This window comes from Nicotiana tomentosiformis, chromosome 3, assembly GCF_000390325.3.
Source record: "Nicotiana tomentosiformis chromosome 3, ASM39032v3, whole genome shotgun sequence".
Taxonomy (NCBI): domain Eukaryota; kingdom Viridiplantae; phylum Streptophyta; class Magnoliopsida; order Solanales; family Solanaceae; genus Nicotiana; species Nicotiana tomentosiformis.
In genome coordinates this window covers 151,465,747-151,485,265 of record NC_090814.1, presented here as the reverse complement: position 1 = coordinate 151,485,265, position 19,519 = coordinate 151,465,747, and the positions used below count along the sequence as shown (strand labels likewise).

The following is a 19,519-nucleotide window of genomic DNA, read 5'->3' as shown; positions in this document are numbered from 1 at the left end:
CTCTGCTTCAAACGTGATCTAACCGGTATCTTTCAATATCCAAAGAATTCCCCTTTTCTACAAACTCTTCTAAAAGTCTGTTTGTGTCTGTGAGTTTATTTCAAGATTATACATCTTGGACCTAACCTACTCACAGAGTAACAATCGTTGAACGTGCCTTTGGTGATATCTGATAAAGAAAAATAGCAAAATAAAATTATCTTGAACAATTTTCAAAGTCAGAGACATCATTTTCTTGGTCTACGATTTTATCTTCCAAAACAAGAACGACTCTTGTGGAAAAATAGATAAGAAAAGACAAGAACGACTCTTCATTTTCTTTCACCTTCTCTTCAAAACGAAGACAATTTAGAGTGTTTTTTTAAACTTGTCATCCGTTCTATATTGACGTAAAAGACAATGTGAAACAAGCCTTTTTATCTGTTTACATTGTTTTCAGCAATGCATAAAAAGAGTCAAAAGAAGGCTAACCAACCAAATAGGATAATCTCTCCTAAAAGGGTACCAGCCGCTGGATCAAAGGAAAATTTTGCCAGACTAAATCCACGCCGTTGTCCTGCCGACTGAACGTAAAAACATGCGATCAACTAAGCTGTTAATTTTTTTCCCTCAAGTGCAGCTTAGAGAAATCTAGAGATTGGTGATAGCAGCCGCAGATTGTATAGTGCCGGCCAAAATATGCTGCCAACAGTGGCGGAGCCAAATTGTTTTTAAGGGGTGTCAAAATATATAAATATTAACATACGAAGGTTTAAGAGGATTCAAAATAATATATATGTATAAAAGAAATTTTTTTACTCGACTAAAGTATTCTTTTTCCGGCAAAGGAATGTCAATTGACACTCCTTAGACTAAGGTGGCTCCGCCACTACCAACACCCATGACTTTGGAGTTTTTACGTTATGTTGTTCTATCCAAGTTTTGTCATTGCAACAAAATATGCTGATCCACGGTCTTACATGTAAATGAAAAAAAGAGTCTTAGAAGAGCTCCATTAACCGACAGCTTATGTGCTCACAAACATTCTTGTGCTGCACCAGAGATGAACATATTACGTTCCCGCTGCAACTGCAAACACTCACCAACTTACACTATCCTACTGAGCAATTACACTGATCAGCCTCCAAAGTTCAAATCAATCCGTCGAGAAAAAGAATGATGTATCAAGAAATTGCAGCTAATAATTGCATCAAAAATTGCATAGCGAATCCAATATTAATCAGAGTCCTGTGTACTCTATCTTTTTCAGTTGTTTTGCCTTTTCAAACTCTGCAGCATGGAAATTCTTTTCTACTTCCCAAGCTAGTTGAGACATACAATTGAAAGATGATTTTGCGCCCTTCTCGTCAGTAACTTCTCTGGGGAATGGGATACGGGCTTCAAATACATCATTTTGAGGAGACCTGAAGCGGACATCAAAACCTAATCTATCAACCCAGAGCATCTTGGCATCAGAAACCTGCGAGTCCAGCCCAAGAAAAGCAAATAAATAACTAAGTCATCAAACAATGGTGAAGAAACTACCAGTAAAAAATTGTAATTTACTTCAAAGCACACAATAAACTAGGGAAGATTAGATTACATTCCTTGAACTGGAGCACGGGTCACAGATATAAGCATTCAACTAAACTACTAGGTAATGGATAATATTACAAATCTATACTGCAAACTTAGCGAGCTTTTACTTAAAAATGGGACATGGAGAAAATGATCAAATGTTACCTATCAACTAGAAAGAGAGCGAGATAACGATCAAACACAACTCTCGAGCCAGGTAAAAGGGCACATATCAACTATTAATGCAAACCAGGGCCATCACAATGCTACAGCTAATCCTATTTCATAACACAAAGTCTGACAAGAGGGGGTTGCTCAGATGGTCAGCACTCCCCACCTACAACCCCAAAAAAAAAAAAAAACCAAAGCCTAAGCTCCGCAAAGTTCTTTGTCTGTTGCTCTGGGAACTCTTATTTTTATTCATCTTGCGTTAAAATCTACAGCGCCTAGATGGTCTATATGCCCCTATCCCAACATTATCTTCTGGACTATTAGAGTTCCTTAATATTCCCTTTGTCTCAAAAATATTGTCCTACACTCCTACTTTCCCTTTTCAGCACTTTTCTAAGAAGGAAATTGTAATATATTTCGAACAACTTTTACTCTTTTCAACATAACTGTGGCCTCAGTAGCAGAGCCAAGATTTTCACTAAGGGGGTGTCAAAATTTAAAGAAGTAAATACACAAAAAAGTCAACGGAATGCAATACATAGTATATATATACATAAAAGAATAATTTTTACCTACCTAAACGGTGTATTTTTCCGGCGAAGGGGTGTCAGTTGACACCCCTTGGAGCTATGTAGCTCCGCCACTGTGTGGCCTATAAACTTCTCTACCTTAACAAAAACATAAGGGTGGAATTTTGTAATCAATATGCAAGTCACATGTTCCACAAGTAGTGAACAGATCTTAATGTCTACATGAAAACCACACAGTAAGTACCAGAAATTGTGTCATTTTATATGCATATGTCGGAAGTAAAATATTTTCAAGTAAATATATACAGAAAACTCAAACAGGCTTAGAACTGTTCTATATTGTATTTCAGACGAAAAAGAGAGAGAAATCTAAAGATATGAAAGTCCAAATATGAATATGATATAGGTAAAAACTAAAAATTAGTCAAGGTGCACAAGTGGCTCGGACACCACCTTTATTACCAAAAGAACAAACAAAATTAACTAATCTGAAACTTGGCTAGTTTATCTTATCCTCACACAAAGGACACTACTTGAAACAGAAAAGAGTTGGTACACCAAGACCTATAATGGAACTAAAGTGAAAAAGAAAAACTAAACTGGAAGTAAGAGAAAGTCAAAAGCTATGTTCCTTACAAACCTGGAAATCCAAGTCAACATAGATATTGCAAAACCGTAATATGTCTTCCCTATTGTGAGTATTTATCTCTTCAATCATTCTTTCTGCAAAGTGTCGAAGAGGATCAGGGTTCGCCAACTTGTAGTCTGATGAAGTGACCCAAATTCCATCCTGAAAGTAGTTTATCATCTCATATTATCATTATGGTAGCTGCAATCAGCAATCAACATGAACTATACTATACTACTTAGGGCGAAAGAATAAACTTGAAGCTGTTTAGTGTGGATAATGTAAATTGTTCTATTATTTAAACAAATGTTATCATATCGTATTTGACTAAAGCTAACCTGTTCTGTTAAATGATAAAAAGGAATATTAACCAAGCATGTTATCAAATGGAGATTAAATCAGGTTAAGTAATCTCAACCAAAGAAGCCAAAACAAAGCTATGACTGGTTCATGGAAATCAATGAAATAACCATAGCAAACAGACAAACAAACCTCTGCAAAATCTTCAAGTTGCAGTACCCGTTCCACAGAAAGCAAAAATAAGTGGTCTTCATCTACTTCATGCCCAAATCGTTTTTTCCAAACTGAATGAAGCTTCTAAAACAAGAAACTTGGTGTCATCAATAGAGAGTTCAGATTATCATCGAAGATCAAAACTTGGTAAAATTCATCAAAAATAAAGCATCAACTTAGAACATATGACATCATTAAAATTGAAAAAAAAAAAAAAAGCACAAAGAACTGAAGCACAATAAATCCAGTCATGCTTAGTTACTATCAACTCTACATTTATTGAAATTAGTGAATATCATGCTTGGGGATAAATGTTTCAGATAACCTCAGGAATATGTTACTATGTAATATTCCTTTCAAAATGACAACACTTCTTTTACACTGGCAAAGCACTGAAGCAGAGAAAAATCGCTGGACGATAATGGATATGAAAGATGGAATATCTCCATATTCAATCTATTCCTAGGTATCGCTTCCCTCTAAAGTCCTACATTTCATCACATCTGAGGTGCATAGACGATTTTCCATCTTGTCCTAGTCAGGTGCTGAAAGATCAACTTGCATGCTTTCTTCACTCTCTTTTAGTAACCAAATGACATTATATATAACTCGAACGATACTGTGCACTTAACTATGCTGGAAATTCATCTTAAGAAATGCAATAGTCAGTGTAAATTCCTAGTTTGTATTCACAACTTTTGCCAGTATATGCATCCATCCCAAATTCCCAACTCCAAAACTCCAATAAAAGTTCGATCGGATAGACAAGTGACATAGCTTTATAGTTTCAATCCAGTATCACCTTTAGCATATAGTAGAGTAATGCATAAATAAAAAATACATTTTTTTCACCTTCAAAGCTGTCGTATCTTCTGGCTTTTCAAGAGTCCCCTGTATCGTGCACTGTGGAGTCCGCAATCCATATTGCTCAAACTGATATCAAGTTCAAATTTTTCCAACATCAAAAAATCAAGTTGATAACTTTAATTAACACATATGCATAATGTTTAAGATACATCTGTACAGACCTGAACATGGATGCTAGACTTGCAATTGACAGATAATTTGGAAGTGGCGTCATTCAAAAAGAGGACAGGAGTTCCATGTGGGTCAACAGCGAAACGGACACCAAAGCCTAAAGGCCAACCATCTAGGGTGGGCGTGGATAAAGTTCCAACTGAAGATAATTCCATAATTGTCCTCGAAACTTCAGCTGGGTATGGTTTCCCATTGTTGGTTTTTTCTGATTGAATTGGCTCCGATACAACTGAAACTGCACATCTAAGAGGCCCAATTGAAAATCTTGGACATTTTGGGAAGGTGAATTGAGCTCTATTCCAGGATTTACTGAAAGGTAGTGCAACTTTAGAGAGACGCGTCGAGGGAAGAGATGAAGTTGGAAGGTGGGTCGTCATTCAGATTCAGTTTCTCAGAGAATTGGGTAACTTCAGGAGCAGAAGAAGATGATGAGAAGCAATCTTTTATCTAAAACGGCATATGCAAATTCAGTTCAGAAATTTTCTTTTCTGCTCTTTTTTATTTTTAGTTTTGTAGGATTAACTACACTGATTTCAAAAATCGTACTATTTGTTTTCAAACTACAGAAAATAATTAGAGTTGATATTATTGAAATAGAGTGTTTGGATTGACTCATAAAAAGTAGCTCCAAAAGAAAAAGTCAATAAGTTTGTAATACCCAATTTTTTTATTTTTGGTTTATTTTTATATTTTTTATGCCTAAAATAAGCGCTTTTAAGCCTCTTTTAATTTTCAAACATCACAAAAATTAGAAAAATACTTAAAAGACAATAAACACATAAAATAAATCAATTCATCAAATAATACTATTGTTACTTCAAAACACGTGATATTATATTATATATCAGAAATAGTTGACAATCAGATTTTCATTGTTTTGAACATTAAAATCAACCGTTAATTTGGACATAGAAAGTGGAGTATGCAATATCTAGAGAATGTTCTCAATTACACCTTTTATCCTAATTGTTTACCCGAAAAACGAATAGAGTTGAATTTATACGTAGTTCTAAGGATATGTGATATAGCTTGGTACAAATCGAAAAAGTATGTAGAAAAATATTGAATATTGACTGTAAAAAAGGAATGAAATACAAACCAAACTAAGTAGAAAACGATTTACGGATAAGCAAGATAAATCAATGTACAAGGCTCACAAAAGGATAATTTCTCCTGTATCTATACATGAATATCAATAATCTTTTCAATAAGGGAGTGTGTAGATGCCTTAATATTCCATGCTTTTACAGAAACGATAGCCACTTTTTTATAATGGAGGGATCTTACTTTGGATATAATAAAAAAAATACATAGTGGGGATCTCATGATAGATTAGTTAATTTAGTTTTTTCTTAATTTCTGTCGAGATTCTCTCCCCAAGTGCGGCTACAACAGGTCTTGTCTCTTAGCTCGATCTTGGTCGGACTTGATATTGGTCGATCTCCAGATTTCGAGCTTGATACTGACTCGAGCTCGATGTTGACTCGGGCTCGGTGTTGGAACGGGCTCGGGTCTTGAGTTCGATGACGCCACTTCACATTATAGTTCGATTTGGACTCGAGCTCGATAATGACTTCGAGCCCGGTATTGATCGGTCCCTTAATCTTGAGCTTGGTAACCTGGCTTCGGATCTCATCCCGGTATTATGAAAACGACCCTTGATCCATCATGTTCCAATCTTGACTAACCACATGAAGAGCAAAATCGGTTCTGACCGTATACAGATAGTCCCCTCGTTTCTCGGGAAGAATGTGGCGAGAAATGACATGATTTTCCAATGATACGACTAGATATACACTGACGTTTGCATCGAGCTCGACCATGACGTATGTGATAACTGTCCCGTCGATCCAGTTACCAAGGCATTAAATGTGTGTCAAGCGTTGGTCGGCCACTACTGATATTGAACCGTCATTGCCAACTCTGTAAATAGTCCCTCTCTTTACCATTTTTTACTTTTAGATCTTCAATCTCTAAATCTTCTAAGTTCTTTTTCGCATCTTTTGAGTTCTTCATCTGTAAATCTGTGATTTTCACTGCAAATTCCTTTCTCAAAACACCAAAATACTTCTGATCTTTGTTCATAGAAATTTAGATGGCCAAAACGTCAAAAATTCTTCCTCAAAAAGAGAACGCCTCTTCATCGCAGCCTGCCGGCGATAAAACACCGATGGAGCCAAGACCTGAGGAGTGTGTTCTCGGGGTATGTGTTCTCACTTCTGATTTTAAGACCGACAAAGCCTCGCCGGTTCCCGGTCGATGCGAGCCAGTATCGAGGTATATGTGCTCGATAACTGAGGGATATCTTAAACATGTAAGGAAAGATTGCAACTCGGAGAACAAAGAAGTGATAATCCCGGCTCCCGAAGAAGATATTACTACTCATGTGAAAGGGTTTTTAAATGTTTATACTTACCCTTTCACGTTGGGCCCCCTCGACCCTGTTGTCATTGATTTTTGCCGACAATACCGCATAACCCTAGGCCAAATCCATCCTTCTTTTTGGCGAATCGTTATTCTGATCCGCTTCTTTGTAAACAAAATCGAGGGGATGCCTTTCACCCTCGACCACCTCATCAGGTTGTACAGCCCCCGCCTCTATCGAGGTGGGTTAATAAAACTCCAGCGCCGGGCCACCAAAGTGTTATTCTCGAGCATAGACGAGGACAAGGACCGAGGCTGGATGGGCCGATTCGTTCGAGTGAAGACTTCCGACCTAATCCCGGCCGAGAAGATGCCATTTCCCGAGCAATGGAATATGAAGCGTAAATACAATCCTACTGTTAACTCCCATTGTTTTGCTCCTTTGTTTCTTTCTCACCGATATCCTTTTCCGTGATGTAGCGGTTGCTTGGATGCCCGGTGCAATTCCTAACCTTAAGAGCTGGGTACGGGACCTAGCCTCGACCTCTAAATATGCCGAGCACTCGTGGCGCGATTTATTAAAGGGCCGATGGGAGGCCAAAATACATGGTAAGCTTCTTTCCCCCGTCTTTGTTGACTTCATAAAGCGTTTCTTACATTTTTTTTATACAGGCCTTGGCAAAGATGTCGTTATGAGGCCCTTATCTGGTGAGGAAGAGACTTCGATCCCGGCACCAAAACAGGCAAAGGACAAAAACAGGAAAAAGATTTCGACCTCCGAGGATCCGGAACCTAAGAAGAAGAAGGCCCGTAAGCCGAGGAATAATATCATCCTTCTGACCGAAGACTCTGTTCGACATCTTAGGGATGAAGATGAAGAAGAGGAAGATGATGACTCCGGGCAGGTGGCCCGAGTGAAAATGAGCACCGAGGCCCCAAAGGCTATTGAATCGATGAAGGCAGCAGAGATTCTATCTCGTGATGGGGGAATCTCGGAAAGAGAATTGATCAAAGTCCCTGAGTCATTGAGGATCGAGGCTACCTCTCACTATAATGAGCCAATGGTGGGTACGACTGCAGGGGCTGATCTCGAGGCTCCCCGAGATGGAGAGAATGCCCCAAGTGATTTACTCGGGGCAATAGAAATTGGAGGCTCCCCGTTTTCGAGGAAGCGATTCAAGAAGCTCGGGCCTTGAAGACCCTTTCTATCGAAGGGGTCCACGGAAGGGAGGATCCCTTCCGTGATTATTTTACTGGGGTCGAAGATGCTATCGGCCTAAGTGACTTGGAGGTCCCGAGGAAGGACTCGGGCAAGGCATCGAGCCTTTTTAACGAAGTGCGGCGAGCTGTGAATCAGGTAAGCCTTAACTCCCCTTGTTGGTATTACCCTTGTGTTTGTTTTTCTCTTTTAACTTCTTTTCTTCTTTCTGTGTAGGCCTCAGTGCTTCATCGGGAAGCATGAGACCGACCTTCGAGGGCTCTCGGAGGAGAGAAATACCCTTAAACTTCTTTGCGGGGCAAAGAGAAGAGGAAATCAAGGACCTCTGAGCTGAGTTGGCCAAGGCTCACCAAGATCAGTCCGACCTGATCGAGTACGTAATGAAACTCTTAAAACCTCATGGGCTCGATTCAGGAACGGTGGCTAATATTTCGATCTCACACCTGAAGCAGAAAATCGAGATGATCGGGCAGCTCCGTGAGGAGGTCGACATGATAAAGGCGGAGACCTTGGGGTGGAAAGAAGGCATGGACCGCTTCGCTGTAGAAAAAGAGACCGCTTTATCCCAATTGTCATCGGTCGAAAATCAGCTTCGAGGCATGAAGGAAAAAAGCTCGATTCAGGCAAAGAAAATAGAATGAACTTGAGGCCCGGTTGGCTTCTGAAATTGCAAAGGCCAAGTTTGAAGCCGAAAAGGCAAAGGCCGAGGCAGAGGAGATCGTTGCCGTCTATCGGGCTGATGCTAAAACCGCTCAAGTACAAGCGAGAAAGGCAGTCGAGACCGCTCAAACTCGAGCATATTGGGTTGATGAACTCGCCAAATGCCAATCTCGGAGGGAAACCCTCGAGGAGATCCATGTTCTAGGTTTCGATCTTACCGAACAGATTATAAAGGCTAAAGAGCTTGAAGCTGAAGCTGGATCTCTGACTTCTGATGATAATGATGATGAAGACGAGAGCAAGAGCGGGTCTGAGAGTGGGGAGGACCTCGATGGAGAAAAAGCTGCCCCCTTAAGTTTTTCCATTTTTGAACTTGTAAATGTAGGGTCCTCGATGATGATGTAGAGTCCTAATCGGACTTTGTAAATGTTTTCATATATATATATATATATATAAAGATCTCTTTTTCCGACTTGTCTTCATTTCATTTTCTTGCCTTGTGAAAAATTTTTCATTCATGCCTTATGAAAGTTTTGTTCACAAGTTCGAGGCTTTAGGCAATTTGATCGAAGTTGGACCTTGTAGTCATTACGATTGAGTTTACCTGAACTCGCATTAAGAGTTGTCCTTGGGCTTAATAGTCGAGTGAGCGTTTGCTCGAACTCGAAGTAATGTATCCCTTAGGCTTTATGGTCGAGTGTTTGATCGTACTCGAAGTAAGAGTAGCCCTTAGGCTTAATAGTCGAGTGAGTTCGTTTGAACTCAAAATGAAAACAGCCCTTAGGCTTAATGATTGAGTGAGTGTTTGCTCGAACTCGAATTAAGGTAGCCCTTAGGCTTAATAGTCGAGTGAGTGTTTGCTCGAACTCGAATTAAGAGTAGCCCTTGGGCTTAATAGTCGAGTGAGCGTTTGCTCAAACTCGAAGTAATGTAGCCCTTAGGTTTTATGGTCGAGTGTTTGATCGTACTCGAAGTAAGAGCAACCCTTAGGCTTAATAGTCGAGTGAGTTTGTTTGAACTCGAAATTAAAACAGCCTTTAGGCTTAATAGTCGAGTGAGTGTTTGCTCGAACTCGAATTAAGGTAGCCCTTAGGCTTAATAGTTGAGTGAGTGTTTGCTCGAACTCGAATTAAGAGTAGCCCTTGGGCTTAATAGTCGAGTAAGTGTTTGCTTGAACTCGAAGTGAAAACAGCCCTTAGGCTTTATGGTCGAGTGAGTATTTGCTCGAACTCGAAAAATTGGTAGCCCTTAGGCTTAATAGTCGAGTGAGTGTTTGCTCGAACTCGAAGGAATGTAGCCCGTAGGCTTTATGGTCGAGTGAGTATTTGCTCGAACTCGAAGTAATGTAGCCCTTAGGCCTTATGGCCGAGTGAGTGTTGCTCGAACTCGAAGTAATGTAGCCCTTAGGCTTGTCGGTCGAGTGAGTGTTTGCTCGAACTCGAAGTAATGTAGCCCTTAGGCTTATCGGTCGAGTGAGCGTTGCTCGAACTCGAAGTATTGTAGCCCTTGAGCTTATTGGTCGAGTGAGCATTGCTCGAATTCGAAGTATTGTAGCCCTTAGGCTTGATAGATAGTCCCCAAGTGAGAATGGTTGCTCAAACTCGAAGTGAAAACAACCCTTAGGCTTTATGGTCGAGTGAGTATTTGCTCGAACTCGAAATAATAGTAGCCCTTGGGCTCGATAGATAGTCCCCGAGTGAGAATAGTTGCTCGAACTCGAGTTGGGATAGCCCTTAGGCTTTATAGTCGAGTGAGGATTTGCTCGAACTTGAAATGAAAATAGCCCTTAAGCTTTATGATCGAGTGAGTGTTTGCTCGAACTCGAATTAAGGTAGCCCTTAGGCTTAATAGTCGAGTGACTGTGCTCGAACTCGAAGTAATGTAGCCTTTAGGCTTATGGTTGAGTGAGCGTTTGCTCGAACTCGAAATGAAAACAGCCCTTAGGCTTAATGGTCGAGTGAGTGTTTGCTCGAACTTGAATTAAGGTAGCCCTTAGGCCTTTCAGTCGAGTGAGAATGATTTCTCGTACTCGAATTAATGGCAGCCCTTGGGCTCGATTGATAGCCCCCGAATGAGAATGATTGCTCGAACTCGAGTTGGGATAGCCCTTAGGCTTTATAGCAGAGTGAGTGTTTGCTCGAACTCGAATTAAGAGTAGCCCTTGGGCTTTATGGTCGAGTGAGTGTTTGCTCAAACTCGAAGTGAAAACAGCCCTTAGGCTTTTCAGTCGAGTGAGTATTTGCTCGAACTCAAAATAATGGTAGCCCTTAGGCTTAATAGTCGAGTGAGAATAGTTACTCGAACTCAAGTTAGGATAGCACTTAGGCTTTATGGTCGAGTGAGTGTTTGCTCGAACTCGAACATATGTAGCCCTTAGGCTTATGTGGGGCTTGATCTCGTTGATTTTTCGGTTGGCAGTCCCTGATTTATGGGGTAATGGTCGGCCCTTAAGCCTGTTTGCCTAATAGATCACGAAATAGAGGAATTTTTCTAAGATATGAGATATCGGTAAAGAAGAAATTTCTCTTTATAAGTCATTATACATGTGTTCATGCTTTGTGCCAGGGTTCGAGCAAACTACACGAGCATGGTTCATTTTGACCATTTGGCCCTTACAATTTTTCCTATCGAAACCATGTTGTCATGAATTAACTTTCTTCCATTGAACTTGATAATCGAACTTGATATATTCGAGGGTAATGTCCCCCAGTATTCGAGGTTGATTGTAAAGAGGCCTCGTATAGTGTTGAATTGTTCTAAGTTAGCACGATCAATGGTTGCCTCATTAAAAACTTTGCCGAAAAACCCATTTGAGATAAAACCGGTCTAAGGGAAAAAGAGTGCAACGCGTGCTTTCAGGCCTAAAGGCATCGAGTTGAATAATCCATCACTGTTTCTGGTCGAACTCCTGCAAGGGTTAATTTCGAAATATAAATGAACATAGGAGGGTCGTACCTTAGCAGTAATATCGTTTTAGGTGCGAAATGTTCCAATTGCTCGATAGTTGTTTGCCGTTTATCACGCCGAGCTTGTAGGACCCCTTTTCCGACGATTTCGAGGACCTGATATGGTCCTTCCCAGTTCGGAACCAGTTTTCCTTCATTCGGATTTCGGGTGTTGAGGGTGACTTTCCTTAGTACCAAGTCCCCGATTTTAAAATATCTAAGATTGGTTCTTCGGTTGTAGTATCTTTCGATCCGCTGTTTTTGGGCGGCCAATCGGACGAGAGGGACCTCTCATCTTTCGTCTAATAATTCAAGGCTCGTGTTCATGGTCTCGTTATTCGACTCCTTTGTTGCATATCGAAAACTGATGCTAGGTTCTCCGACCTAAACCGGGATCAAAGCTTCGGCGCCATAAACCAACGAGAATGGCGTTGCTCCGGTACTGAATTTCGATATTGTGCGATATGCCCATAGGACCTCGGGCAGTATTTTTCTCCATTTTCCTTTGGCGTTGGTCAATCTCTTCTTGAGATTTTGGATGGTGATTTTGTTGGTCGATTCGGCTTGTCCGTTTCCGCTGGGATGGTACGGTACCAAAAAATATTGCTCCTTTCTGCAAACTCCCCACAACCCCATAAACCAAAACACATACTCCTCCATAACTTTGCTTATATTAACCAACACATCACACCCTACTTCTTCCCTCTTCCTACTCATCAACTTTCTTCTATTTTCCAACTATTCTGTATTCTTTGTATGTTTTCTTGATCTGGGTATTTCAAGAAACTAGCCAGAGATGATAACTTTATCTAATTTCTATCATGTTATGACTGCTGTTGTGCCACTTTATGTGACTATGATATTAGCTTATGGTTCTGTTAAATGGTGGAAGATTTTTTCCCCTGACCAGTGTTCTAGTATTAACAGATTTGTTGCACTTTTCGCAGTCCACTTCTCTCTTTCCACTATATAGATGGTAATAATCCTTATACAATGAACATATCAAATTAAAAATATCCCACCATTTGACAATCTAATCTCCATCCAATCAAGAAATCAATTCAAAATATAGTGCCTTAAGAAACAGGATTTTAGCTTACCAAATTCTCAGCACCAGGAAGGTTTCCGTTTTTGGCAAGATTGACAGCAAGCTCAAGATTATTCAACTACAACAAAATTTATAAATTTTTTTTATGTCTTTCATGGCCATAGATTACCAAATTTTACAGTACTGGAAATGCATCTACAGATACATGGCACCAGAAATCGAGAAAGAAAAGAAAGAGGGAAACTTGATTCGCTTCACATTAATTTTTTTAAACCTAGGGTTTGAAATAGTATAAAATCTCTAAGTTTCAAAGTACTTTGGGGAAAATCAACAACTAAAAAGTAGGGGGTGAGTGTGTGAGAGAGAGATAGAGAGAGAAGGGGAAGGGATGGTCGAATTACCTGGATATGGAGTGAAGATACAGAGGGGAAAATACGATATGAAGGGAGGCGTCTTGAGGGAGGGAAGATACAGAGGGAAAATGCTATGTGAATAGAATAAGGGAAAACTTAAGGTTACGTGAATAATAATACTTTCCCACTACTACCCTAGGAAATCTCCGTGGAAAATCTTTTTCATAATTATAAGAAAAATTTAAATATTTAAAAATATCCGTTCACACTGAGTCTATGGGAATATGTAAAAAAAAATTATTTATTGTTTAAGTTCCCACTGTCCTCACTGGGAATTTTTTTCAGTTTTATATAATTATTTTTTTAATGACTTTTCCCACAGAATTAGAGGGAACGAAGTTATGTGCATTTTTGCGCCAAAATGTTCCCACGGATCTTCACTGGCAAAGGATATTTTTTTTCTAGGAAAAGAAATTTTAATTTTCCCATTGTATTTCGGTGGGAATTTCCACTGAAAATTTTTCCGTGGGAAAATGATGTGTTTCTAGTAGTAGGTGTTGATAGGATTCTTTTGATTTTATGATCCTCGAGAAATTTAGTTACTTTGCTGCCGATGAATTATTTTCCATTATCACATACAATCTCGGCTGGCACCCCGAATCGACATATGATGTGGTCCCAAATGAAGTCTATCACTTCTTTTTCCCTGACTTTTTCGAAAGTCTGTGCTTCAACCCATTTGGAAAAATAATCAGTCATAAACAAAATAAACTGAGATTTACCTGGGGCCGATGGGAGGGGGCCGACGATGTCCATCCCCCATTTCATGAAAGGCCATGGAGTTTAGACCGAGTGGAGGAGCTCCCCGGGTTGGGCGCATGTCTTTGACATTTGTCGTATTTTCGAACGAACTCCCTTGCATCCTTGTTCATACCGGTCCAATAATATCCTGCTCTGATTATTTTATGGACCAACGAATCGGCACTGGAATGATTTCCGCAGGTGTCTTCGTGAATTTCTCGTAAGATGTAATCGGTGTCTCCTGGTCCCAAACATATTGCCAGTGGACCATCGAACGTCCTCCTAAATAGCGTTCCGTCTTCGGACAAGGTGAACCGTGCTGCCTTTGTGCGCAGAGCCCTCGAATCTTTTGGATCTGACGGAAGCTTCCCGTTCTTGAAGTACTCTATGTATTTGTTTCTCTAATCCCAGGTTAAACTCGTGGAGTTTATCTCAGCGTGGCCTTCTTCGATTACCGATCTCATGAGTTATACGACAGTCCCCGAGTTAAGTTCGTCATCTTCGACCGACGAACCTAAGTTTGCAAGAGCGTCGGCCTCGCTGTTTTGTTCTCGAGGTACATGTTGCAAAGTCTATTACTTAAATCGATGTAGAGTAACTTGTAGTTTATCCAAGTACCTTTGCATTCGATCTTCTCAGACTTCAAAAGTCCCGTTGACTTGATTTACCACGAGGAGGGAATCACATTTAGCATCTGTGACTTCGGCTCCCAAGCTTCTAGCTAGTTCGAGACCTGCAATCACGGCCTCATTGTTAGTCAATTTTGTAGTTCTAATAGACTTCCTTACTACATTACCTGTGGGTGATTTTAGTACGATGCCCAGTCCAGACCCTTTTGCGTTCGAGGCAACGTCCGTAAAGAGGGTCCAGACCCGAAGAGGTACCCGATTTTATCAATAATTCCTTTTCAATCTCGGGTACGAAGGCCGGCGTAAAGTCAGCCACAAAGTCTGCTAAGATTTGGGATTTGATAGCGGTTCGAGGTCGATACTCGATGTCGTACCCGTCGATCTCTATGGCCTATTTGTCCAATCGACCTAAAATTTCAGGTTTATGCAAAATATTTCGAAGAGGATAAGTTGTTACAACATGTATCAGATATTCGGATGGCACTGGAAATATGGTTTTAGTTTCCTAGAGGCACTTATCAAAGCAAGCGCTAATTTTTCTAAGTGTGGATATCTAGTTTCGGCCTCGCCTAAAGCTCGACTGACATAATAAATAGGGAACTGTGTACCTCGTTCTTCTCGATTCAGGACTTCACTTACCGCTATCTCCAAGACAGCTAAATACAGATAAAGTTGTTCGTCTGCCTTCGGGGTATGGAGCAATGGCGGGCTCGATAAATACCGTTTTAGCTCTTCCAAAGCCTGCTGACAATCCGGAGTCCATGCAAAATTGCTTTTCTTCTTAAGTAGAGAGAAAAATCGGTGGCTCCTATCTGAGGATCTCGAAATGAATCGTCCCAGGGCGGTTATCCGTCCCGTTAGTCTCTGTACGGACTTTACATTATCTACCACTATGATGTCTTCAATAGCTTTGATCTTATCGGGGTTAATCTCGATTCCTCGATTGGACACCATGAAACCGAGAAACTTGCGCGAGCCGACCCCGAATGCATATTTTTCGGGGATGAGCTTCATATTGTATTCCCTTAGTATGTCGAAAGTTTCCTGCAAATGCTTTAAATGGTCCTCTGCTCGCAGGGATTTAACTAACATGTCATCAATATAAACTTCCATTGATTTTTCTATTTGCTTTTCGAACATTCGGTTTACTAGGCGTTGATAAGTTGCACCAGCATTTTTTAGACCGAATGACATTACATTATAACAGTAGGTACCGTACTTAGTGATAAACAAGGTCTTTTCTTGATCCTTCGGGTTCATCTGTATTTGGTTGTACCCAGAATAAGCATCGAGAAAACTGAGAATCTCGTGGACGGCTGTGGCATCGATCATACGATCGATATTGGGCAAAGGAAAAGAATCCTTAGGGCATGCTTTATTCAGGTCTTTATAATCTATGCACATTCTAAGTTTGTTCCCCTTTTTAGGGACTACCACCACATTTGCTAGCCATTCGGGGTATTTTACTTCCCGAATGGATCCTATTTTAAGAAGTTTGGTCACCTCGTCTTTGATGAAGGCATGTTTGACCTTATACCGGGGCCTCATTTTTGGTTTTACCGGGTGGAATTTTGGGTCAAAACTTAGCCTATGAGTGTTGATTCCCGGTGGGATCCCTGTCATGTCGAGATGGGACCAAGCGAAATAGTTCATATTAGCTATAAGAAATTGAATAAGCTTTTTCCTGAGCTCGGGATCTAACCTCGTGCCCAGGTATACCTTTCGTTCGGGCAGATGTTCGATTAGCATAATTTGCTCCAGTTCTTCGACCGTTGATTGGGTAGCGTCGGAATCATCGGGGACCACGAAGGATCGAGGGACCTCGTGTTCATCATCTTCGTCAGTCTTCTGATTTTCTAGTTGGGTCAAAGCTGACGTTTGTGATTGCTATTTGGTATTTCATCCCCCCTTCGAATCCGATCCTTTTGTCGATGATAGTGAGGATATCGAAATTACTTCATCGACGACAAACATCTTTTTCACGGCTGGTTGCTCTCCATAGACCGTTTTGACTCCCTCCGATGTTGGGAATTTCAGAACCTGGTGGAGGGTCGAGGGTACAGCTCTCATATTGTGGATCCACGGTCATCCAAAAAGGGCGTTATACCTCATGTCGCCTTCGATTACGTGAAACTTCATTTCTTGGATGGTTCCGGCCACGTTTATTAGCAGAATTATCTCACCCTTAGTAGTCTCACATGCTATATTGAATCCGTTTAGAACCAGGGTTGAAGGCACAACCTGGTCTTGTAGACCGAGCTGCTCTACGACCTTCGATCTAATAATGTTGGCCGAACTACCTGGATCAGTTAACACACGCTTAACTTGAGTTTTATTCATAAGTACAGATATTACCAGTGCATCGTTATGGGGTTGCATGACTCCTTCTGCATCATCATCATTAAAGGACAAGGTTCCTGTATGTCACAACCCAAACTAACCCCTGTCGTGATGGCGCCTATCGTGAAACTAGGCAAGCCGACTCATTTCCAAAACAAACCGATATTTTCATTTCAAAGATAATTTTAATGTTATTTAACATAAAAGCCTTCGTAAATGAGTTCCAATCAAAATAGAAGTGCGAAAGGAAAAGTCTGACATCGGGGTGTCACTAGTCATGAGCATCTACTACAATCTGTCTAACAATATCAAGGCTAACTCAGCCTGAAAAATAGCTAAATACAACTAGAGAAAGATAAGAGGGAGAAGAGCAGGGCTGCGATCGCCAGGCAGCTACCTTGCTATCCCTCGAAAAATCTGCAATCAGAACAATCAACAATCGCTACGGTGTCCAGCTACACCTGGATCTGCACACAAGGTGCAGGGAGTAACGTGAGTACGCCAACTCAGTAAGTAACAACAATAAATAAAGACTGAGCAGTAGTGACGAGCAATAAAGCATATAACGTTCATATCAGGAAATCTCAGTAAAATACCACATGCTTTTAAAATCAGGATTTGAATCAAAACATCTCGTTTAAACCCAGTTCCAGTAAAAATCATTGAAAGATATTTTTCAACAGTTTTCAAACAGAGGAAAAATGCAAAGGTGAGCAAAATGATGAAATCATAAACAGCTCCTCGGGCAAAACATCACTCATATACAGCCCCTCGGGCAAACCTCACGGTCACTCGTGCCACTCGGGCATACCTCACAATCACTCTTGCCACTCGGGCATACCTCACAATCACTCATACCTCCCAGTCACTCAGCACTCGGCATCGACACTCGAACTTAGTAGGTACCTGCGCTCACTGGGGGGGGGGGTGTACAAACTCCGGAGGGGATCCTTCAGCCCAAGCGCTATAATCTGCGCGGACAACTCACGTGCTATAATAATAAAGTATGCTACAGGCGGGCAGCCCCGATCCACACTCATCTTCACAAATCAGGCCCTCGGCCTCACTCACTCATAAACCTCTGAAGCCACTCAGGCATTTCAGTAAAACAGGGCATTCGGCCCAAAACATTTATATGCATCAAAATATAGTCATAAAACTGAGTTATGTGGTAAACAAGTATAAACATCACTGAATATAGATTTCCAATCGAAAACAATGAGAGGATGGTAAGAAAATGCCCCTAAGGGTCCAAACAGCATTGGCACAAGGCCCAAACATGGCATTCAGCCCAATTTACAGAAACTCTTTCTAAAACATATAAGTATCATATGGTTTCAACAAAGTATGCAACTTTATAGTTGCTACGGGACGGACCAAGCCACAAATCCCCAACAGTGCACGCCCACACGCCCGTCACCTAGCATGTGCGTCACTAAAATAGTAGATTGATACAAAATCCGGGGTTTTTTACCCTCAGGACTAGATTTACAACCGTTACTTACCTTGAACCGGTCAAATCTCTACCCCACAATGCTCTTGCCTCTGGACTCGGCCTCCAAATGCTCCGAATCTATTCACAATCAGTACAATACCATCAATACGCGCTAATTGGATGAATTCCACAAGAAAAACTACAAAATTAGACCAAAACCCGAAATTGACTCAAACCCGGACCCCGGGCCCACATCTCAAAATCCGACAAAATTCGTAAAACTAGAAACCTCATTCACTCATGAGTCTAACCATACCAAATTCATCAAAATCCGACATCGTTTGGTCCTTCAAATCCTTAAATTACTTCTCCAAAAATTTCCAGCCCTAACCCCTCATTTTCACTAATTACAATGACTAAATAACGGAAAATCACCATAAATACAAGTATTAGGGCTCAAGCAACTTACCTCACTGATAGCCCTTGAATCACCCTTCAAAAATCACTCCAAAAGCTCCACAAACCGACTTGAAAATGGTGGAAATGAACCAAATTCGCAAAGGGTTCTATTTATGGTTTCTGCCCAAGTTTTTCGCAACTGCGGCCATTTTGTAGCACCCGCGCGACCGCACCCGTGGTCCAAGGAGCCGCACCTGCGCAACTCGCTTACGCGCCCAGACTCCGCATCTGCGGCAAACCCGTCGCACCTGCGAAGTACGCCAGAGAGTAACGTGAGTACGCCAACTCAGTAAGTAACAACAATAAATAAAGACTGGGCAGTAGTGACGAGCAATAAAGCATATAACGTTCATATCAGAAAATCTCAGTAAAATACCACATGCTTTTAATATCAGGATTTGAATCAAAATATCTCGTTTAAACCTAGTTCCAGTAAAAATCATTAAAAGATATTTTTCAACAGTTTTCAAACAGAGGAAAAATGCAAAGGTGAGCAAAATAATGAAATCATAAACAGCCCCTCGGAAAAAACATCACTCATATACAGCCCCTCGGGCAAACCTCACAGTCACTCGTGCCACTCGGGCATACCTCACAATCACTCTTGCCACTCGGGCATACCTCACAATCACTCATCCCTCCCAGTCACTCAGCACTCGGCACTCGCATTCAATAGGTACCTGCGCTCACTGGGGGTGTGTACAGACTCCGGAGGGGCTCTTTCAGCCCAAGCGCTATAATCTGCACGGACAACTCATGTGCTATAACAATAAAGTATGCTGCAGGCGGGCAGCCCCGATCCACACTCATCCTCACAAAGCAGGCCCTC

At 41.0% G+C, this 19,519-nt stretch overlaps 1 protein-coding gene across 1 annotated transcript; it reads right to left on the bottom strand.

The window, feature by feature from the left end:
* Positions 1-900: 900 nt before the first annotated feature.
* On the bottom strand, positions 901-5,024 carry LOC104113734 (glutamyl-tRNA reductase-binding protein, chloroplastic). Its single transcript, XM_009623996.4, has 5 exons — positions 4,428-5,024; positions 4,252-4,332; positions 3,379-3,483; positions 2,899-3,048; positions 901-1,459 (listed from the first exon to the last, which is right to left on the bottom strand). Exons 1-5 carry the CDS (start codon positions 4,812-4,814, stop codon positions 1,220-1,222), a joined length of 963 nt encoding a protein of 320 aa, XP_009622291.1. The 5' UTR covers positions 4,815-5,024; the 3' UTR covers positions 901-1,219.
* Between the last annotated feature and the right edge of the window lie 14,495 nt (positions 5,025-19,519).